Here is a 24,316-nt window from a genome sequence, read left to right as displayed (position 1 = left end):
TCAGCGGACCGTGGCTGAAATGTCTGGGACCGCAGAAGGTGCAAGAGGTGTTGGGGGAAATTTATGAAGGAGATTGTGGGAGCCATTCGGCCGGGCGGACTACTGTGCACCGGCTGCTAGCACAAGGGTACTTTTGGCCTGACATGAAGAGAGATGCAACAGAATATGCCAAGAAGTGCAGGAAATGCCAAAGCTTCACACCGCTGATACACGCATCAACTGAGCCTTTGCACCAGGTCTTTAGTCCATGGCTGTTTGCTATATGGGCGCTGGATATTCTCGAACCGTTGCCCATGGCGAGCGGCAAAATAAGGTTCATGCTAGTCGCGACAGATTATTTACGAAGTGGGGTGAGGGCATGGCTCTGCAGCAGGTGAAGGAGGAACAGGTGAGGAAGTTCCTGTGGAAAAATATCATATGCAGGTTCGGACTCCCACACACTGTCATTGCAGATAACGGTATACAGTTTACAGGGGGAAAGGTGAAAGCATTTATCCAAGCATTCGGAGTAAAGCAAGGGTTCTCAACCCCCTACAATCCGGAAGGGAATGGGCAGGCAGAGTCCTCGAATAAGACTATAATGAATAATCTGAAGAAAAAGTTAAAGGAGCACAAAGGATCCTGGGCAGAGGAATTACACAGGGTGTTTTGGGCATACCGCATGACTCCGCGGACTTCTACCGGGGAATCACCGTTCGCTATGGCTTATGTAGTGGAGGCGATGATTCCGGTGGAAATGATGGCCACGACAACCATAACCAAAGCCGTCAAAGCAGGAGTTAATTAGACAATATTAGCCGGGGAGTTGAATCTTATAGAGGAATGGAAGGACACTGCGCGCCTCAAATTAGAAAAGTACCACAGGAGGTTGCAGAGACAATACAACAAGCGGGTGAAGCTGCAGAAATTTAATTTTGGTGATTGTGTGCTGCGGCGGGTGACCCCAACCACCAAGAAAGAAACAGATGGAAAGTTGGGCCCCATCTGGGACGGACCATACATCGTAGTAGAGGCGGGAACGTCCGGGACCTACAGGTTGCAGACTCCCCTGGGAGAGAACTTCAAGCGACCATGGAACGTCAAGATGTTGAAAAAGTTCCATGAGTTAAGTGTTGTACAGTTTATTCAATTAAATGAAAGTTATTTGCTTCATGATATGTGAACATCGAGCGTTGTAATGACATTTTGAGCCCTTTAGTATGTCAATGGAAATTATAGCAAATTTTATCAATCTTATTTGTGTTTATTCGTTTGTATTTAGATTAGGCTAAAGACAGCGGACGATGAGGTCCGAGTTCAATTTGGGGGCTAAACTGATCTGCCCCCAACATCTCCATATTCAATTTGGGGGTAAGCTGAGTCGCCCCCAACATCTTCATGGCAGTGGGGGGAGTGAACCTTTCGCGGACGATGAGATCCAAATTCAACTTGGGGACTAAACTGACCTGCCCCCAACATCTTCATGTTTAACTTGGGGGGGCTAAACTGATCTGCCCCTAACATCTCCATATTCAACTTGGGGGCAAGTTGGGTTGCCCCCAACATCTCCATGGCAGCGGGGGGGAGTGAACCCTTCACGGACGATGAGGTCCGAATTTAACTTAGGGGCTAAACTAACCTGCGCCCCCAACATCTCCATGTTCAACTTGGGGGCTAAACTAATCTACCCCCAACATCTCCATATTCAACTTGGGGGCAAGCTAGGTTGCCCCCAACATCTCCATGGCAGCAGGGGGGAGTGAACCCTTCGCGGACGATGAGGTCCGAATTCAACTTGGGGTCTAAACTGACCTGCCCCCAACATCTCCATGTTCAACTTGGGGGGGCTAAACTGATCTGCCCCCAACATTTCCATATTCAACTTGGGGGCAAGCTGGGTCGCCCCCAACATCTCCATGGCAGCGGGGGGGAGTGAACCCTTCGCGGACGATGAGGTCCAAATTCAACTTGGGGGCTAAACTGATCTGCCCCCAACATTTCCATATTCAACTTGGGGCAAAATTTGGGCCCCAACATCTCCATGGCAGCGGGGGGGAGTGAACCCTTCGCGGACGATGAGGTCCAAATTCAACTTTGGGGCTAAACTGACCTGCCCCCAACATCTCCATGTTCAACTTGGGGGCTAAACTGATATACCCCCAACATCTCCATATTCAACTTGGGGGCAAGTTGGGTCGCCCCTCAACATCTCCATGGCAACGGAAGGGATGAGCCTTTCGTGGACGACGATCTCCTAACTCAGCTGGGAGCAAACTTAGTTGCACCAACATCTCCATGGTAGTGAAAGGGATGACCCCTTTGCGGACAACAAGGCCCCAACTCAACTTGGAGGCACACTGGGATGCCCCAACATCCCCGTATTTAGCTGAGGGCAAATTAAGCTGCCCCCAAACAACTTTAGTGGCAGCTAGAGGTCCAGTATGGAAGGATGAGTGTGCATGTTGGGCAAGTGCTGATGTGGTGCACAAATGTAATAATGAGGTGATTGCAATGCGTTAAGCAGAAATTAATATACAAGTCAGAAAGCATATCCAAACAAGTGTTTGACAGTAAATCATGTTCAGTGTACCCTGCTGGGAGTACCCTGCTGGGAGTACCCAGAAATACCAGGCCAAAATGTATTACAAAAACACAAGAGAGACTGTCACTCGCGATCTTCAACCACATCCTTTGATGGCTGCCCCCCGTCCCCCTCCACGATGGTTTCGTCAACATCAATGGGGGAGGTCGCCACCCCAGGCTGGACGGCGGCCTTGGGATCGGTTGTTTGGGTGGCGGCTGTAGAGTCTGGAATGGCCGGAATGGAAGGATGAGTAGGGAGAAGGCAGCTAGCTGTTGCCAGGGCATCCAATTGTTGTTTCAGCTCCCTGGCAATCTTCTTGTAGGCTAGGGCCTTGAAGTGTTCAGCTGCTTCCATCAACGAATTCTCCAGGACGGCTTAGGCGACCCTATCAACCTCCCTCTGGCTCTCCAACTGTGAGTTGACGCCGGCCACATAGTCCTTGTAGGCTTGCTCAGCGCGCTGGAATTCCTTGTGATGCTTGAGCGCTGCGAGGCGGGCGTCATCTCGCTCCTTCTCCAACTGGGCATACTTCGCCTTCCACCCCTCTGGACCGTGGATCTCAGTTTTCACAGATTCGAGCGCATCCAAGTGTTGGTGAGACTGCGGATGACGTAGCTAGCATCGAGAATCAGCTGGAGATAAGGACAAAGTTAGAGAAAATTAAGCAACAATGAAGGAAAAGGAAAAAGGGAAAGGACATACCCTTTCCCATCCAGTGTAAATCGCAACACGGTGGGAGGTGAAGGAGCCAGAGTCTCCATAAGCTTGGTCCCTGGGGAGTTGAAGAATAGGGACGCGGCCACCGCCGGATTGTCCAGCGAAGAGTCACGAGTGGTGACATCCCCGTCCCTCGCCTTGAATTGTGGGTGCCAGATCTCTACTGGCCCCATGGGCAGGGGACCAATGTGAACCGCTTATTTCCCGTAGTGGCGTGGTGGAGCCACTGGCCACGGTGAGCCCGATCGTGCTTCGCTGGCTGAAGCGGTGAAGGCGGTGACCTTAGCTTTTTTGGCAAAAGGGCCCTGGGCGGCGAAATCAGTGGGGGCGTCACCGTCGGAACTACTATCCCAAAGTTTGAGCTTAGAAACATCCATGGCAGCAGTAGTGGCGATGGGGTTAGCAAAGTCGTCCTCCCAGTCGGCGATGGAGGAGTATGACCTTGGGATGTTGTTGGGCGCGGCTAAGGAAGTACCAGTGGGGGATGTGTGGGCCTTGGTGTTGGCTGCTTTTTGAGCAAGCGCTTGAGAGTGAGAGATCTTGGTGGTGTAGCCAAAATATCGATGAACCAGGCACTTCGCCTTACGGGCTTTGGGTGGAGAAGGTTTGGGTTTCCGTTCTTTGGGCGGCGGCAATCAGTAGAAAGGGCCCTGATACTCACCGATGTTTTTGAGGGAGGGGTCCAGGAGGAGCGGACTGCCTTTGTCAGGGTCGATACCGAGGATGTCACACTGATCGTTCCCCAGATCGCGGAGTTTGGAAAATATCTCAGAGAAAACATCAGTGTATATACGGGACAGTGAATCCGGAACCCAACCTGAAACACAGACAGATAGATATATTAACACAGGGGTTATCAGGCAAACAAAGCAAACAACCAACCGCGCTTACCTCTTCTGAGGAAATGGAATTGCCTTAAGGATACTTCAGGGGGGAGGTCCGCGGAAAGAAAATTCCCCGAAATGTAGAGGGGGTAGTGGTGGCATACTTTGTTAGAGGTGGCGACGCAAAGAACGAAGGATTTCTTCTGTGGACGCACGCAGAATGATTGGTACCCAATGCTCCTAAACTTGGTGTTTTTCTTTATGAAGTAGTGGGCAGTGATGTCGTGAAGAAAAATCAGCGGAGTATGGGATTTGTTGTAGTAATTAGTGGCATACATAATCCACCAGAAGTTACTGATGCCTTGGCACGGTGGGATATTTAAGTGGTTGCAAACCTCAACATCCAACAAAGACAGGGGGAAGCACACACTACTACAGAATGACACTTATACCACTGTTTTTAAGTGTGGTATAAATATATTTACCACTGTTATGCAACCGTGACAATAAGTGGTGTGGTATATAATAATAGCAAAACTGTGGTATATATGTTTAACGGATACCACGGTTTTTCAAAGAACTGTGGTTTGTATGCCAATTATATACCACGGTTGTCAACAGAACCATAGCATATAAGCTATTGAAACCGTTGTTTATACTAGTGTATGTGTTATAATACCGTGGTATATAGTTATACTAAACACTCACGGTTTATGCCAAACCGTGGTATATATATATATATATATATATATATATATATATATATATATATATATATATATAATAATAATCTTAGTAAGAAATCTTCCACTTAAAACCCAACCTCGCATAAACAAAATTTACACGCCCGCCTACATACAACATTTCCATCTTCCCAACAAATTCCAAAATGTATAATAAACTATCAAACATTGCAAAAAAGATAATAAAAAAAAAAAAAAAAAACTTCCATTAATTTTTTGAGTGCATTAAGAAAACAAACTTCAAATTCCTTTTCATAAATTAAAAAGGTAAGGCTCATAAATTAAACTAGAGGAGTCCGAACATAGCTAAAACTCATCCTCATTCGCTTCCGGCTGAAACACTCCATTTTCCTGGATGAACTGAATAATATCGAGTCGAACACCATCAAGTTCATCTTGCGTGTATGTCTCCTTCAGTTCTAAATTTGTCATCTGGATGAGTCAAAGCACAACATGTGGAGTTACTATATAAGAATAAGGCAAAGTCTTTGAGCCAAATAAAGTGTTTGTCAAAACTTTCGAATACCTTATTTTCAAATGATCCAGTTGAACAAGCTTCTACTATTTCCCTCATAAACTTCATTGTATAATACCCACACTGGGTACACTGGTTGATATGGGCCCTAACATATAGACTCACAACATATGTAAACATATACTTTTCAAAGAAAAAGACAATAATGTGTAGGATTTGTTTACCTTGATCTTGTCCCATTTCAGCGGAACTCGTTTCCCATCAACCCTTTGCAATGTCTAAAGTCGAGGTTCATCCTCTATTAGCAAAGCTTATAAAAAAAATGTGCTATTATGCTTAGAGTCTTGAGGGTGTATCCATCTTTCTGGAAATAACTCCGTTTGTATCATTGGCCATGTCCTGAGACGTCCCACCATATTTTTCCTTTTTCTTGTGGTGGACAATGTTCCTAATAATGGGGTTTTCTTCTACATTAGTATAAACTTTTGCAACCATAAAAGGGTTAATAGACTTATGCAATCATAAACTAATGTAATAACAAACATTATTAACCAATACAACCATACAAAGATCTGCATTAGTTTTAATTAAGTGAATAAGTGATAACGGACCAAACTACTTCAAATGACAAAGCAAACACAAGATTCCATATCAAACCTCAAAATTAAAGCCTTTCTACTAGCTACAAATGTCTGAGGCATAATGGTAACATACTTGGCACAATATCAGGTGTAGACCCAAAAGGAACTCCTTTAGCTGCTTCTCCTCAATTGCCACTTGAACCGCTACTATGTCTGCAAACATTAGATAATGTTAAACACTTTACTTTTTTGTTCTTTTAGCATAAAGCATAATACAACAAGAAACACATAACAGTGGTACACTTGTACTTCTTGCATTAAATGAATCAAGGAAGGCAAGAACTAAAATTATGCATCACAATTACACATCCATGTTTAGAAGGAATTTGGTGGCATTCATAGTAACGGGATGTAAATCAGCTTTGAACCATACCCCACGGCCATGAAGTAACATTGTTCGGAACAAATGGATGGGTGCTTCCATATACCTTTTTGGCATAATGTTAAACTGAACCCGATCGATACTTACCGTATGAAGAAAAGTATTAAGGCAATCGCCATAAAAAGACCGAGACCGATAACCTAAAAACGTTCCCGAAAATATAGGGTGGGGGCATGCCTTTGGTGCTATCTATGGACTTCGGATGCAAAGACATGCAGATTTTGACAGTCTATTTTCCTAATTTATGCTCTGCCCAAGCCATTCTAATCACATGAACGAAAAATAAATAAGACAATTTTGTAAAATCATAGGCACATAAAAGTGTCAGGAAAACGCACACCACAATAAGAAACACAAATAATTGAAGCGAGATTCTAATATATAAATTTCTCTCCCTTCATGCCATACTTTTGTAGTGCTTTTGCTCTGTACATTATATAATCTTATTTGAGACCGAAAGGGTGTATCAGTAGGTATTTGCATACCCATAGAGACAGTTCCACCAATAACAAGAGATTTTCCATATCCTCTAAACCAACATAAAATTAGACAATCGATCAACTACCTCCTCATCATAGTTCTTATTACCAATAGCTTAACAAAACACAAAGAGATCAAGAACTTCTGTCAAGCAAATTAAGAATAAAACGTATATGAAAGACGATTGTAAGAGCCAAATATTCCTATTAAAAAAAAGAGCCAAATATTTACCCCATAGGACGATTGAACCCAAACTGCTCTATCAAACGCGCTACCTCTTGAGCTACAACATCTTGATCATCCCTTCCAGCCTCCTTGGCACACCTTTCAGCCTCTAGAGCAAACCTTACAGCCTCCTGGGCACACCTTTCAATCTCCTGGGCACACGTTTCAGCCTCCTGAGAAATCCTCCTCAGCTCCTCTATGTTTTGATGGCACTCACATCCATTCTGTTATGATCAAGGATTGAAATAGAAATTATACATATAGTGCCTCTAACCAACAGAAGTATCAATTTATATATTGAACTCTAGATATCTCTTTCAAGATTTACATCATTCTATAGTTGGTACATAATCTTACGGAAAACCTTAGCAGCGTGTTAGGTGAAAGTATGACTCCTTAAACTCAAAAATAGAAAATGTAATGTAAAATATTAAACTCGTAAATTTCCCAAAAATTATATTTTACATACTCTATTAGACAGATAGTTCACTAAAAGTAATCAGATAATAAATCAGCTAAGTTACAGAGAAGATAGAAAAGCGGGTATTCCTGTGGTCCGTTTTACTTAATATATAGGAAGTTGTTCTAACCCCTGAAAATAGTGCGGAATTTTAATGAATGTGGTATCATTTGCAAGAACTGAAAACATAATCCGTTATTTTACTTCATAAAGCATCAAACACAATCCAGTCATTTAATGAGCAATGTATGGAAACCGAACACATAACACATTAAACACAATAATTATTACTATTTAGAACAACTAAGAAAAATAAAATTCTTGTGTAAATTTAGACTCACCGGGCTGATTTGGAAATCGTTAGTTCAATTGATGGTTATATCAAAGCCACAAAGACCCGCAATCCAATGCAAGTTCATCGGTTAGTTATTTAACCTTGTTCAATTCCTTTGGTCATAAGTCACAACTTCACAAGTTCCAAATAGGATTCCAGCAAAAAGTTTGTGAAAGCAAAGAAGAAGCATGCCGAGTCTCACATATAATCACATTCCTCAACATTGTTATCTCACTCAAAACTACCTACTCATAGTTTTTACATCTCATAAGAACTCTATTATATATTCAGAGATTAAGACTAAGCAACCCCTGAACATAGTAATCTACTACTACACATAGAAACCATGAATTCCAATATTACCACAATCCTCTTCTTGATGTGTATTAGTCTTATATTTCTTAAAGCGCGAGAAGAGCTCCTCATGACATAAGTTCTTTCCATAAGTTCTTCCACCCATCTTCTCCAACTTCCAGCATTTCCATACTTTCCTCGGAAGCCATCAGCTTGTGCCCCATCACCGTCTTCCCTATCGTTAATTTCTAGTACACCAACAATATTACATACCACTCGAGCACCCAAAACCGATATACCTGCCTTTCAAAAAAAAAACCGATATACCTAACCTATGCTAATTACTTTTTTTTTTAGTTAAAAAAGGGGACCAAGTACACTTGTTAGTTGGACAATTGTGATAATTGGAAAGTTTCTCTTAAGATCCGGCAAAGAGAAGTGATAATGTTGAAGTAAACAAGAACAGGAAAACCAATTGGCATCATTTCTCACTGTCAAGTTTTTCCTCATGTAAGGTCCGTCGAGATGTCTCATGGTAAGGTTTGTAAATATCAGAAGTACCTACCATTTTTAAATCCTTTGGGATGGAACATCTCCAATCGCCAGTGAGACAAAAGAAGAAAAAATAAATAGAGTTTAGATCATTACCCAAGTTAGGGAAAATTAACTGTAAGGGCATTTCACAATAGAGCAAATACAAGGCAAATTAAACTAATGACTTGCCTCAAAACACATAGTATCTGATCGAATTATGAGACCTATCTCTAGAATTCCTCATACATGCTTTCATAGCGTGTTGACCAACAGATCGCAAGAAACAAAGTATGCACAACAAGAAACCTACTACCACTCTAATTACTTAATTAAGTATGGATTATCTGGGTATCTAAGCAAAGACGTAATCATGAGTTAAGTTTCAACATGCAGTATGTAGCAACTAACCTACTGCTATTACATCATCCGCAATGGGATTTTGGCAGCGACGAGAACCAGAATTCATACATTTCTTACACAGATCCTTCTCCTTGTATACCTCTGCGGAAAGAATGGAAGCATAGAAAATATTATTCATAAACCTGGACTCAAGATATTTGAGCGAGGTTAACAGTTCTATCGTCTGCTTCATCTTTTCTTCATGCTCCTCATCGGAAATATCTTTGATGTGATCGCCTTCCATGTTTCTTCGGAACTATAAGAAGCAAATGCCCATGCATTGTCAAACAAAAATAAATAAATAAAATCAAGTTGTTAGAATATTTGTAAAATTGAGTAGATCAATGTGAGGACCGTACTTCACAATAAGATAAATGCAAAACATTTAAGTCACAATCGCTAGTGGGAAGTCTAATTGGAGATGTCTTTAGTACTTCATTTAATTCAGTTTGAATAGCCCACTTTCTGTAGAGCATAACTCGTGACTCCGATATCCAAATGCAACAAAACAAGATTCATTAGAAAATAGACGCAGGGCACTGACTATTTTGTAGAGGTCATTGAAGCTAAATGTGACTCTAACCTTGTCAAAACACAGCTGGAAAGCAGTCCAGTGCCGCTTCCCTGGGCAGGCACTGCAACCCAATGTTCTCAAATTCTCACTAATAGAATTTATGAGGCTCTCTCCATGTGTTCAGCCTACTCAAGAATTGTGCTTGCATTGCTCACTCCCTTTTGCCTGGGTTCTATTACCCTAAAACAGAAAAAGTGCTAATTTCAATGCTTACAAAGGCAAACCATAAGCTAAAGGAAAACTAAAAGAAAGCGAAAAAAAAGAAGAAAAGAAAGACAACTTAAAATGCTACATCAAAGAGGGGACATAACAAAAATGGATAAGAAAACCATTAGTTTGTTCCACATTAGTGTGTGTTGTTGTAAAACACTCTATCGATGGACAGTAAATTGAATCTAGAGGGTGCTACTTGGTCATTGTTTCCTGCTTCAAGACCACACCAGCCAACCCATACATTCATTCTATCGAACACATTAAGAGCAAGACAAGCGGCTATTTAGAGAACAACCAACCAACTACAGTGAATCATCACAAAGAAGCAACACAGAGAGAACATAAATTGCCAAATATCCAACCCTCTAAAAAAAAACCCCTCGTGAATTTAATTCGTAAAAGTTTTTTAATACCAAGTAAGACTACTGATTGTTAGTATCGTGCTCCAGCTATATGAAATTTACCACAAAAACTTAAAAAGAAATTTTGGCTTACCTCTTCCTTCAAAATGGTTAGTGGGTAATTAGGCGACATGGATATCTAGTCACCGGAATTACCGGTCAGAACAAAACAGACCATTGATATCCATTGACCCTCTCCTATGAATCCCCACAAATATCGGACTCTTGCCTCTCAATTTCTCCTAACATCTCAGTTGCATTCCACCTAAATGACACAAGAAATACTGAACTTCAATCTCATTTTATAGCACCTATTAGGTATCCAGGTAGGCAATATTACATGTGGCCAAAGAACACAAGCAAAAAGCGAGAAAACAATTTTCTGGTATTTAGCATAAGACCGCTAAACAAATGTAACTAATACCTCTTGGGATTGTAGTCATGAGGTTCCCATCTCCAATTCCAGTACTCTAAATCTATCCTCCCATGCTTCCAGCATGCTAACTGAACAAAAATATACGGGCAATCCGATTCATTGTAGAGTGGATATGAAGCATTGTCAAATATCCATTTCACAGTAAACATGTCACACTTCTCTGAAATAAGAAAACCAAACTTCCCAAAATCAAATAAAACACCATTGTCAAATATCCATTACTGGAAAAGTTTGAAGAAACTGATTAAATTGACGGCAAACAGAGCTTAAATACTGGAAATTATAAAGTGGAAATTATAAATTCTAACTAATAGATTTTACATACGTAATTAAAGAAAACACACTTTCAATTTCGAAGTCTAATCGAGAAATTCTTACCAAATGAGAATGAAGAATTTTTTTTTAAAAAAAAAGAAGCAGCACGATCTTGTGAAGTTCGGGTTTGAGAATTATGCCCTAGAGTTAACGAAAGCTACAGAAGTAAATCGCAGGAAGAGAATTGCAGCTTGAGCACCGACGGTTTAGAGCAAGTGGAACTTTTTTTTTTTTTTTTTTTTGATATAACTTCTATCCCAACGTAATTATAATTTGCCAAAATATAAACCACTGTTCGCCAGAAAACCGTGGGATACTCCTTAACGATTAGTGGAAAATGAATGTGTGTGGTATAAACTATCAAGATGCCAACGATTTTTGTAAATTAGTGGTATAAACTAAGATCCCAAAAATCAGATCAATTTCTACCGTGGTATACAAATATTAGCCACTGTTATTACAAAAACAGTGGTATATAAATTCATACATACCGTGGTATATGTGTCTTTCTGTAGTAGTGACAGGCCAGCCACTATCTGACCCACGGTGGCTACTAGACACCCTGGTCGCGGTGGGACTAGATGAGGAAATTGGGTGACACCAGGCACATGTTCTAAGACCACGTCCCCGAGAATGCCAAATGCTGCTTGGACCGTAGCCAGATTGGGTCTACATTTATAGGACGGCGGATGGGGAAGGGTAGTTGGTCTCCCAGATGTGGATGGGGCAGCAGAGGAATGAATGGGCTCAGTAGAAGGGGACTCTGATCATTCCACAGTGGGACCGGAAGATCTAGATGTAGCGGAGGAATGGACAGATCTAGGATTCGAGGACGTCGATCCGGCAGATCAGGTAGCGGACGAACCACCCAAATCAGAACCAGACATGATAAGAACGAGGATTTGAACGAAAAGTGGGACAAGATCAATAAGGTGGGGAAGCACCGAACGGGGACAAAGATGGATGAACAAAAGAAAATACGCGTGATCAACAAAAATAAACTATAAAATTAAGGAGAGGAAGAAGAACGAACCTAGACGATGTCAAGCGAGTGAGAAGAGTGATACAACTGGTGGGGCGAGAGCAAAGTGCAGTAGCAGCTTCACCGGAAGGGAAGGAGATGAACAGAACTAGCAAAATAAAAAATAAGGAGGAAGGCTACTAATGAGAATGAAAAAGGAAAGTGTTGAGAATATGAAGGAGTATATGCGAAGTTTTTGAGTGAGATACGAAAAGACAAGGGCAATAAGGGAAAGAGCGCACGGTGACAGAAAGAAAGACCACCCAAAAGAGGGCACGTGTATGCACAAAAATTGAAGAGGCAAAGGGCGGTTACGCATGCTTTTGGAGCCACGAGCCCATGGACATGTGTTCATGGACTCAGAGCCCAAGGCAGGAGCATGATCGTGGATGTCAGAGGAAATAATGAGGTGAGGACCTCAGATGGGACAACACTCCTACTAGCCAACTCGAGATTCTCGGCCTAAGGACTCATCAATATTCGAGGAGAGGGGGCATCTGTGTGAGCCTGTTTTATGACCCATAAAATGCCATGATATGAGGCCCGGCGTGGAATAGTGAGAGGAGAACGCAAAGTACCGAAGCAAGGCCGCGACATTCTAGAGGAAGGTGGACCACATAAGGACAAGAAGACCAGGGGGTGTCAGGGTCAACCTGGGGCACGATAAGAAATAAGGGATGGGGTGTACAGGATTCGGGCCGCGGAACCCTAAAAGGACAGGTGGGAGAATGTTGATCGAGGGATAGATGGCAAATCAACGAATGAAAAGAGAGGAGGGAGGATATAAAAAGGAACATTGAATCCAAGAGAAGAGGAGGAAAAAAGGAAAAGAGAGAGAGAGAGAAAGAGAGAGAGAGAGAGAGAAGAGAGAGAAGATTTTTTGGTAAACACAAGTATGCTATGTCAGGCCTTGTATAGTTAGTTCATGACATAGATTAAACTGCCAAGTATACGAGAGTACTCTAGTTAAGATATGCTATTTCCAGTACTATCTCCAGTATTTTTGGCTAAATGAAGATTTACGTCAACTGGTGACCTTTTTGGTGTGATGTTATATTTTTTGAACTTTTCAAGAATCGTCTCAATGTAATGAGATTGTGATATAACAAGTCCATCATTCGTCCTAGAGATCTTAATTCCTATGATAACATCAGTGACACCTAAATCTTTCATGTCAAACTTATTAGATAACATTTGTTTGGTAGATTTTATGACATCCATATTACTACCCAAAATTAGCATATCGTCTACATAGAGACAAACAATGACACATTCCTTTTGAGTGATTTTGACATAGACACACTTGTCACACTCATTTATTTTGAAACTGTTTGACAACATTGCATTGTCAAATTTCTCATGTCATTGCTTAGGTGTTTGCTTTAATCCATATAAGGATTTAACAAGCTTACAAAATTATATTTCTTGTCCAGGAGCAATAAACCCGTCGGATTGTTCCATGTATATTTCTTCATCTAACTCACCATTCAATAATGTCGTCTTTACATCCATTTGATGTATCTCAAGTCCATGTATTGGTGTTATTTCTCTTAGCATCCTTATGGAAGATATTCTTGTAACTGGAGAGTAAGTGTCAAAATAATCCTATCCTTCCTTTTGTCTAAAGTTTTTGACCACAAGTCTAGCTTTAGTCGATTGATCCATCATTCTTAAATTTCTTTGTGACTATCCACTTATATCCCAAAGTCTTGGAACCTAGTGGTAAATCCACCAATTCCCATGTATGATTTTGCATTATGGATTCAATCTCGTTATTTATTATTTATTTCCAATAAGTAGCTTCTGGAGATGACATTGCCTCCTTGAAAGTTTGAGGATTATTTTCCAACAAGTATGTTAGAAAATCAAGTTCAAAAGACGTTGACGTCCTTGACCTTTAATTTGTTACGTCTAGGTTCCTCCTCAATTTTGTTTTGTGTAGGATGGTTACTAGTTGTAGCATCTAAAGTTCTCCTTGTTGAACATGGCTCTATACACATGTTATATGGAAATGTATTTTGAAAGAATGAAGCATTCCTTGACTCAATAATCGTATTAGCATGTATATCTTAAATCTCTAATTTATGAACCAGAAAATGATGTACACTACTATTGTTTGCATATCCAATGAATACACAATCAATAGTCTTGGGTCCTATCTTTACCTTCTTAGGTTTGGGGACTTCTACTTTGCAAGACACCCCCACACTTTCAAGAATTCGTAGGAAGTTTTATGACCTTTCCACAATTCGTATGGTGTTTTAAGTGTCTTCTTGTTAGGAATCTTGTTGAATATATAATTGGCGGAAAGCAAAGCTTCCCCCCATAAATTATGGAGTAAACCAAAACTTAACAAAATAGCATTCATCATCTCTTTTAGAGTTTGGTTTTTGCGCTCCGTAATACAATTTGATTGAGGTGAATAAGGAGTTGTAGTTTGATTAATGATTCCATGTTCAGAACATAAACTTTCAAAAGGTTCATATATATTCACCCCCTCTATCACTCCTTATAGCCTTAATCTTTTTACTTAGTTGATTTTCAACTTTATTTGTATAGTGTTTGAACACTTCAATTGCCTCATCTTTACTTCTCAACAATTAAACATAACTATATCTAGTGTTATCGTCAATAAAAGTAATGAAATACTTTTTACTACCTCTAGTTTGCACATACTTAAGATCACATATATCTGTGTGTATTAAATTTAGAGGTTCAATACTTCTTTCAATGGAATGAAAGGATGATCTGGTCAACTTGGATTCTACACAAGTTTCACATTTATGGTGTGGGTCTATTTTTATCTTTGGTATATAGTCCAAATTAATTAATCTACGTAAAGTGTCATAATTAACATGTCCTAATCTACCATGCCATACATATGAAAACTTAATCAAGTAAACAGAATATTCAACTTTATTGGCGCTCTTTGGGACAATAGTAAAACAAAACATCCTAAATAGGCCATCACTTGGATAGCCCTTGCCCACAAATATATCATTCTTTGTAAGTACAAATTTATTATAAACAAATACTAACTTAAAGCCATTCTTGCTCAGCAGCGACCCAGAAACTAAGTTCTTGCGAATATCAAGCACATAGAGCACATCATTCAGAGTTAGTTTCTTCCCATAAGTCAACCTCATCACCACCTTTCCTTTGCCCTGAACCTTGGATGTAGAAGAATTTCCCATAAAGAGTTGCTCTTCCTTTTTCACATCATAATAAGTGGTGAACATCAATTTGTTGGAGCATATATGGCGAGTAGCACCAGTATACACCCACCATTCCCTTTCGTTTCCAATCAAGCGACATTCAGAAACCACAGCAAATAGGTTCATGTCATTAACATTGTCAGAAAGCTTCTCCATTGCCATATTTGCTTAAGTCTTTTACTTCTTGGACTTCTTTGGCTTGCGACATTCACTAGCCTTATGTCCAGCCTTGCCACAGTTGTAGCACTTGCCCTTGAACTTGTTAGGCACACTCCTTTCACCTTGATTAGAGTCATCTTGGTGCTTCCTCTTTCCCTTAAAACTTGAGCCTTCCACAACATTGGCCTTTGCTACCATGGGATCCTTGCCCTTCTTCTCAGATAAACGGTTATCTTCCTCTATCCTTAGACGGACGATTAGTTCTTCAAGGTTCATCTCCTTGCGTTTATGCTTGAGATAGTTCTTAAAATCCATCCAAGATGGTGGTAACTTCTCCACCATAGCAGCTACTTGGAATGATTCACTCATACTCATTCCTTCAACAATAACATCATGTATGATTACTTGAAGTTCTTGAACTTGGCTTATGACAATCTTAGAATCTATCATTTTAAAATCAAGAAATTTGTCAACTATGAATTTCTTCATGCCAGCATCTTTACTCTTGTATTTCTTGTCCAAAGAATCTCAAAGTTCCTTAGCTGTCTTTAACACACAATACACATTATATAATGAGTCAGCTAACCCGCTAAGGACATAATTTCTACACAAGAAATCATCATGAAACCAAGCATCCTTGGCCAAAACCTTCTTCTTGTCGGTTTCATCAGGAGCCTTATCCCACAAAAACCTAGCCAAGTTAAGGGTGGTCATATAGAAGAGCATCTTCTGTTGCCAACGCTTGAATTCAGTTCCATTGAACTTTTTAGGCTTCTCCCCATGAGAAACATAATGGGGAATAGCAGTAGGATCTGCAACAGGAACAACAGAAGGAACAGGGACAATAGTAGTAACTAGTGGTGTTGTCATTTCTGAAATAAAAATACACCTTGTTAATAGTATTTGACTAAGAACAGAGAGAGAAGAGAAAGATCAAAAATGTGTGATCTGGTATGTCTTTCTCTCCAAATTTGTCCACTATTTATAGGTGAGTAGTGCATTTTCGAAACAACACAGTGACTCTTTGAAAAAGTTAGGCACCTCTTTTAAAAGTCACATGTTTCGAAAGGACGCACCATTTCGGCATAAAGCATTATTTAGAACCAGTGCCTATTTCGAAAAGTCGCACTTTTTCGGCATAATGCAACGTTTCGAACTGTTGCACTACTTCGGAAAGGTCTTTCTCTCTTTACATATTGTTTCAAGTAAAACCCATTTCATCTCAAGTGGGATAACTTGGGAGACAAATTATTTATTCATTTCTCAATGGATTTGTGCAAATCCAAGTTCCTTCATCTCAAGTGGGGTAACTTGGGAGACAAATTACTAATTCATTTCTCAATGGATTTGTGCAAATCCAAATTCCATGTTTTGAACTTTCAATTACACATCCATTTTTCTAATGGTTCTTAGGATCGGATGTACACAAGGAGTAGAAATTAAGTAAGCACAAATTTAAGTTTAGGGATGGTTACATGAACTCCACCTTATAGTTACTCCACTCTCAAAAGTGAACTTTTGGCATCTCCAATGGGAAGTGTAAACCGTATAAAGTGAAAATTTTACACCCCAAATGTTAAAAAACTCTTTCCAATGGGGGTGTTATACTGTAGGTAATAGAGTATTAGTTGATAGAGAGGGTGGGAAATTCCCCCTCTCGCTATCAACTAATAAAAAGCCCGGGCGACACTCGAACAGACGTCTAAGTCAAAACAAATTCGGACGTCACTTGGAATGTCGTCTCTATCTATTTCTAAAGTCACGATTTAAAATTTTTAAACTCGGACATCACTTGAAGTGACGTCCCACTTTAATTTAAAGGGGGACGTCACTTGAAGTCCGAGTTTAAAATTAAACTTTTTTACACTTTTCCATTGAAAACAATAGAGAGTGGATATTTATGGACTCTACAATAATTTACAATTGGAGTAGTAAAATCCTAATGGCACCTAGGTGGCGCCTATGTGGAGATGTAATTTTACACCCCCCATTGGAGATACCCTTATAAGATAAATTGAGGGCTAATATTTTGTGGAGATATATATCACATGATAGAGAACACCCTTACAAAAAAATCTGTTTAACTAAATATGTTTAACCTTGTCAAATGTTGTTATGAAATTAAGAAAATATGGGTCGTTGGATAATTTCATAACATTATAAACGATTTTTTATGAAGTTGTAACATCTTTAAATGAACTGATTTTTTGTAAAGGTGATCTCTATTGTACAGAGAACATCTCCACAAAAAATCAGCTTTTAATTCATATTGTACTTAGTGGTGGAGTAATATTGGAGTCACTTTAAGTGGACCAAGTTTTGTATAACCAACTCAAATTATATACACAGACAGCACTGTTTAAAGGTCACCAACTCAAGTTTGCTTGCGATGTTATCGAGATTTACTATTTTTCCAATTCTGCCATAGGTTACCTTATAGTTTTGATAGATGATCTGTACGGCCCTGTAAGCACCAATTGCCTCTAACGCATGCCTGCCTAAAGTCTTTCACCAAAAGATATGCACTTTAAAAGGCCTCACTAGCTAAGGTTCACAGATCATGCATATATGAACTGATAAATAGTATTCTTCATACAAACTGGTAAATATGTTTCTTCAATTTCGCACAAATTGAACCCAAAATAAAGTTTCAAATTGAGAACAGAACTTGAGGTCTCTTTACTGATATAAAGTACGTATGGGGATGTGAAATTGTCAAGCATGTTAAGCATTTCTATATTTAATGAACTTGCTAGCACTCAGCCCGTATTCCATGTGAAAAGATAACAACTATAAATCTCCGTTGATCTTCCGTCAGCGAGCTGGTTTTCGTCCATCTATGTCTTGAGTTGTATCCCCGGAAAAAAAAAAAATTCCATTATAAAACTGCCACAATCCTCTACCTCATATAGCTTTGTCCATTTTCATCATCGGACCATACTCTAGAAACAAAACAAGTACATTACTTAATAATTAGAATCGAAAAATATCATTAACAAAAATAAAATAAGATTAATTGAAATTTCTCAATTCAGGCCATGAACATTATTTTCAGACTTGTTTTATAAAAACCATAAAGTTTAGCAAGAATAACCTGGAATAAAATATGGTACTTAAAACATAAAGTTTAGCAAGAGCATAACCTGGAATAAAATATGGTACTTGGCCAAGGGAACTAATTGTGTTTGTGTTTGCGGGACAAGCTAAAACAGCGTCTCTTCCTTGTGTTCCATTCTCCTGTGCTTGTACATAATTATAAGGTAATGATTCGAGTAGTTTAAAATTCCCATTGTTATCAACAAAATTCGGGTTACTAAAATTAATTTCAACACCCGTTCCCGTTCCATCGTTATTGTTCCATCCTATTGATTTGTACATTACAGAGTCGTGGAACGTAGGAATTGTAACTTGTTGGTTCCTAAGCCTAATTAGCTCATCATAAACTCTTTGGTATTCACCATAACATCCAGAAACAGGATCCTTCTGTCTACATTCTGCTTCCCATACGAGCGTTCGAATGGCTTCTTCTCGTTCTTCATAAGTCTTGAGACTAGTAAGTATTTTTGATATATTGCTTACACCAAATATTTTGTGCACTGCTTGAAATTGTAGGCTTTTTTCTGAAGGAAAGAATGGAGCTAGTACACACTTCTCCGAGCACTTTTTCCTTTGATGCTTGCATGCTGCGCATGCTTGGTGCACTCCATTACTCTTCTGATGCATTGTTAAATAATCTATCATAAGAAAATCAAATTCTTTAAGTTAATAGCTATATATTAAAGAAGATTTATACGACAATTGAAAATTAAAACGAAGAGAAACATAGACAGAAAGAAAGAAGAACAACATAATAAACACTAACCTTATATATATATATAGCTAAAATATCATCAAAGCTTGTTAAATCTGAATGAAAAGGAGATGTGTGCAGCATAAATATTATGATTTAGAAGCAGTAGAAGAAGAATAAAGTTTTGTATAGTGGGCACGTAAAGATGTTCGACACAAAAAAAAATGAAATTTTAGGGTTGTTTGTAATATAGGTAGTTCACATGAAGAGATTATAACGATTATATAGGAAATTTCTATACGCGTAATATACATGCTCGACTCCTACGCTAAGTCCATCACTCCAATGAATCTAACATAGTTATCCACCAATCTCGGAGTATCTGACGGATAGAAAGGTGTTTTATTAGAATTGAACTCGAACCAATGGAACATATGAAGAGAATTTATATTTCATTAGTTGGCCTAGAATTCTAATTATATTAGAGATTGCCTGTAATAGTACACTACATTTTAGAATCTTGCCCAAAATTACATGGGAAGAAAATTTTGGAAACTTGGGACTTAAAAATCAACTCAGACAAGATCTGACACAAGTTGGAGAATCCTAGGATAGTAGGATTGATGCCACGTTTTTATTTCAGTTGAGTAGTTCTAGACTTCTATTGCTCAACGTACTGTGTCATTGTCAACAATTCTTCAAACAAAATTGGCTCAGCGTTATGGACATATAATAGGTTTGTAGTACATAACATATAGGTGACAAAATGTGTCTCAGCGTATCTTTGCTTTTCTTTCTTTTTTGCCTTTGTTCAAATTACTTCATTGACAAATTAGCAGCAGTGAGCCGCTTAGGATAGATAAATCGTTCTTGGCATCAAGAAAACAAAAAGATGCTTACGTTGTGCAGTTAAAAGAAGGTGAATTTTTTTAAAGAGAAGCTAGTTATGTTCAGGTAAGCAGAAAAAGGGAACAACCCCAACACCCACAACTGCTGAAACATCGCATAAAAAACAACTATAAAGCGATTATGAATCAGCAAGATTCAAAGTGTCAAACATTAAAAACTGACAACTCCAAGATCTTTAGAAGTTAAAACCATTACTTTTTTTTCTTAAACCATAGAAATGAAAACTATTACATCTCTTAGTAAAATTCATAAACATCATGGTTATCGTACTTATCTACATGCATCAGAATCGAACTTGTGAAGAGAGCATCCAATCAATCATCAATGTCGGGTTTCAGTACCAACTCAGGAAATTCGAATAGTGACGGAGAGAAGGGAGGAGAGTCCAACTGAATGGGAGAGATGCACCAATCATCTTCGGCACACACTTGCAATTCAGGTATAGGTTCCAATTCCAAGAATCTACGGGAACTACCTAAAGCAGCCTGAAACCATCACAATATAACTTAGTTATTATGTCCATATCCTATCAGAACAGAAAGATGACAAAAAACACACCTCCACTGCTTCTTTCGCATTGGATGATGATTCAGAAATATCAGAATCTAGTAAACCTGCAAAAGGATGAATACAATTAGCTATCCCGAGATTGGTAAAGACACCATTGACAACACTATATTAGACTTAATCTAAAAAGTGGAAATTTAAAAGATAACCCTGAACAAAAAAACACTTGTGGACATTAGATCTATAAAGATTTCGAGATACGTGCCATTATCTCCTAGTTGCCTTTTTATCTCTAGAACCATCAGAAATGCAATAGTTCACGTGTGAGACCAGATGTATAGTTCATCAGAATAACTAGACAGAATACAGAATCTTAATGTAATGGTTTCTTGTTACCATGATCAAAAAGGAAAGCACTATAATGATCCTGCTCCATTTGAGCCTTTTGAGCTGCTATGCACATGCTATGATCGTGCAGAAAACCCTCCTCCGCAACATTGAAGTCCTCAGAAAAATTACTCATCCTTGTTGAAGCCTCTTGATGAATAGATGAACAGTTTGAGAAATCCTGAAGTTGTTTCCGACCACTGCTGACTTTCTTCTGAGAATCTTTGAACATACTACTGGTCATTTTATTAGAAGCAGGACCTAAAATGATAAAAATCAAATTAAACTTAGTTACATCACTACATTTAAAAAATTATAAAAAAAATGACAGTAAAATGGTTTTTCATGTACCTTCATGGTGAAAGTCTAAATTCTGATTTTGAAAGGTAACACCAGCTTCAGGTTCTCTCAACATTGCCTTTTCCAAAAAAAAATCCACATTATACTGTATAGTTTCTCAAATATTTTTCAGAGAAAGATGCCAACAATAAATCGCTTTAAACAAGTCAAACAACCATACTTTGGATCACAACAGAATAATAGTGTAGATCATGACTAGACAAGTTGGGTTTCCATATAATGTGACACACCAAATTCCCATATAATGCACGTTCTTTTTATTCTGAACTTTTCAAGCAATATTAGATTGTTCTTAACCTTAAAATTATCATACAGCACTTATGCTGTATAAGTTTGTATTAGTCTTATATTAAAATCTTACTTAAACTGAGAAAGTAAACTAAACCTCCAGTAGAGTAAGTTGACAAACACAAATGGGAAATCAAAATATTAATGTCATACACATACCAAAACATGAAGGAAAAGAAACGTAACAGAAGGCATAAAAAACACTTGCTTATAAACAAAACTAAGTTAAAAAAATAATTTTTTAAAAAAAAAGGTTCAGCTACTATGATGCCAGATGCATTCACACGCTAATACTCATAGAAACCCAAAATGCATGAAAAAAAAAAAAAATTGGTGCAGATACCAAAAGAAGATCAGCATAACTCAGTCTAGATACAACACTTTCCGCTTCCTAGGGACCTAGGGTACTATCTCCCGAAACTTTGTATTCTATCAAGAAATGCATGCTTATAAGAGTACATAAATTATATAACTTTATGTGTTTACAAAACAGAAATTTAAAATATTGGTATTACCAGTTCTAGATGCAAATATTAAACATTATGACCAACTAGTTCATACACAGGTGCAGATAATCAAAAAACATTTTTATTCAGATGGCTTAGTACATGTTATAACAAATATGATACAAAACCATCAAATAAATCATCAACGTAAGGGATCATTACCAAATTAGGCAGCTCATAAATTGATGCGGAGGGCAGAGGAGAATCTAATTGCATGGGAGAAGGACACCAAACACTTTTTCCAGAGACCTGAACTTCAGGTATTGATTCCAAATCCAAGTACCTTTGGACTGAACTTGTAGATGCAGCCTGAAACACTCGCCAAAACAAAACAACACCACTACGTAAACAATACTTTTAGTTCAGAAATACATCAAAAAAACTACTATCTAATTTACACACCACCTTTGGTTTCTCCGACTTTGGAGATGTATCCGACTGAAGCAAACCTGCAAATACCAAATCAAATTACACATCCATAAACACAACACTACCCGTAAACAAACCTAAAGAGGAAAGATAGTTGGCTAAATACCATGTTCAAATAAAACAGTGTCACGTAAATTCTGTTCAATCTCAGCCTTCTGTGCAGCTATCCGTTTCTTCGGATCATGTAAAAACCTTTCGTCCGCAATATTAAATTCCTCTTTGGCAACATTCAAACCCTTTTTCTTTGTCGTTGTCCCCTTTTGTCTATTAGATGACGCATTTGATATATCTTGTAGTGGTTTTCGCCCTCCTCCAACTTTCTTTTGTGATGTTTTCAGTATACTACTATCAATCTTTTTCTTTAACCCTAAAAATCATAACTTTTTCAATCAGATTAAATCAAATTACAAAAATAAAAATAAAAAAAGACCCAATCATGAATTAATCATTACCTTCATGTGGAATATCGAAATTTTGATTTTGGAATACCGATCCGGGTCCTCGAACTCTCGACATTTTCTTGAAAACCTTAATGAAATAGTACAAATTTGAAATTCAAGACTTGGGCCAGTTCGATTTTGATTAAAGATTTGATTTTTAATTTATAATTTGATGAAATAATAATGAATTAGTAATGGGGAATTGAGGAACTTACTTGAATTGTCAATTTTTCTTCTGCAGAAAAGGAGAGGGGGGCAAATAAAATTGATTATTTTGTTGAGCGGGTTAGCCGTTATAAACCTTTTTTTGTTTGAAATGTGAAAATATCGGTAAATTACTCCGACATTACAGCATTGGTTCTTATTCGATTGCCATCTATGGGCCAATATAAATCCAACCATTGTGGGCTAGAAGTCCACCTAAGTTTGTTAGTTAGTCATATACGCAGTGTTTAAAAAACACTAGGATCGGTCAGAGGCGCCTCTAGGCACTGCCTAGACGGGCTAGGCGCTAGGTGGTGGTTTTTTTTCGTAATATATCTTATAATATATATAGTAATACACATCTATACTACAAGAAATGAAGAAAATCATTTACCATAACTCAAAAAATAAATACAAACAAAAATACTTATTACAAAAATGCGCAATAGTTGAAAAATATTGATTTCGTATAAAAACATATCATTTCTTATAGTGGCATATAATTTACATTAGACTTTAGTCTTTTAAACTCATTCAAAATTGAAGCCTATACAGGTCTTTAATTTTCGATATTTAATTATTCAAAAAAAAAATTTTTTTGACTAGACCGCCTAGAGACCACCTAGTCCGCCTAGAGACTGCCTAATTGATCAACCGATTTTTTAAACGACTTGGGCCTAGGCGAGTCGGTTGGGCACCACCACCTAGCCCCTAGAGACCGCAGCCGCCTAGACCGATTTTTAGAACACCGCATATACGAAAACTGACTTCTAAGGAAGCTGAATTAGGATAGTGTCATACTGAGTCACTCATTAGTAATTCCACTAGCTTTCAACCCCATCCTACGAACGGGTGTCATTATATTAAATTATTGTAAAAAATATTAGCAACTATGCATAGTTATGAGATATGAAAATTATATTAATTAGTCATTCAAATTTTTTGCACCACTCTCTATAAAAAGAAAGCATCAAACCTTGATAAAACTCATCGACTTTTTTTTGTTGTTAGGTTTAATAATAGAAGTTTGATTGAAGTTTTATGAGAATGCCCAATGTGACGAAGATAATATTGAAGCTACTTGAATAGCA

The 24,316-nt window shown here is 38.5% G+C and overlaps 2 protein-coding genes across 6 annotated transcripts; both read right to left on the bottom strand.

The window, feature by feature from the left end:
* Nucleotides 1-5,033: 5,033 nt before the first annotated feature.
* LOC147476741 (uncharacterized) lies at nt 5,034-11,267 on the bottom strand. Of its 4 annotated transcripts, XR_015208258.1 has the most exons (9): nt 11,074-11,267; nt 10,684-10,855; nt 9,655-9,825; nt 9,081-9,327; nt 7,057-7,274; nt 6,037-6,116; nt 5,547-5,770; nt 5,374-5,470; nt 5,034-5,279 (listed from the first exon to the last, which is right to left on the bottom strand). XR_015208258.1 is itself a non-coding variant. In XM_086583374.1 (7 exons), the coding sequence occupies exons 1-3, from the start codon at nt 10,390-10,392 to the stop codon at nt 7,264-7,266; spliced, it is 297 nt and encodes a 98-aa protein (XP_086439500.1). In that variant the 5' UTR covers nt 10,393-10,405; the 3' UTR covers nt 5,034-5,279; nt 5,374-5,470; nt 5,547-5,770; nt 6,037-6,116; nt 7,057-7,263. The 4 variants fall into 4 exon arrangements, 2 of the variants coding, with proteins under 2 accessions (XP_086439500.1, XP_086439499.1); XR_015208259.1 differs by lacking the exons at nt 10,684-10,855; nt 11,074-11,267 and adding an exon at nt 10,354-10,405; XM_086583374.1 differs by lacking the exons at nt 9,655-9,825; nt 10,684-10,855; nt 11,074-11,267 and adding an exon at nt 10,354-10,405.
* Nucleotides 11,268-20,186: 8,919 nt separating this feature from the next.
* Nucleotides 20,187-23,404, bottom strand: LOC147476740 (uncharacterized). Of its 2 annotated transcripts, none has more exons than XM_086584322.1 (9): nt 23,237-23,404; nt 23,034-23,109; nt 22,688-22,948; nt 22,558-22,601; nt 22,315-22,461; nt 21,350-21,416; nt 21,008-21,259; nt 20,663-20,718; nt 20,187-20,589 (listed from the first exon to the last, which is right to left on the bottom strand). In XM_086584322.1, the coding sequence occupies exons 2-9, from the start codon at nt 23,095-23,097 to the stop codon at nt 20,419-20,421; spliced, it is 1,062 nt and encodes a 353-aa protein (XP_086440448.1). In that variant the 5' UTR covers nt 23,098-23,109; nt 23,237-23,404; the 3' UTR covers nt 20,187-20,418. The 2 variants fall into 2 exon arrangements, with proteins under 2 accessions (XP_086440448.1, XP_086440447.1); XM_086584321.1 differs by having other exon boundaries at nt 22,555-22,601; nt 23,237-23,384.
* Nucleotides 23,405-24,316: the final 912 nt, after the last annotated feature.

The sequence above is a fragment of the Coptis chinensis genome, chromosome 9, assembly GCF_015680905.1.
Source record: "Coptis chinensis isolate HL-2020 chromosome 9, ASM1568090v1, whole genome shotgun sequence".
NCBI lineage: Eukaryota > Viridiplantae > Streptophyta > Magnoliopsida > Ranunculales > Ranunculaceae > Coptis > Coptis chinensis.
This window is presented reverse-complemented; position numbering and strand designations above follow the sequence as displayed.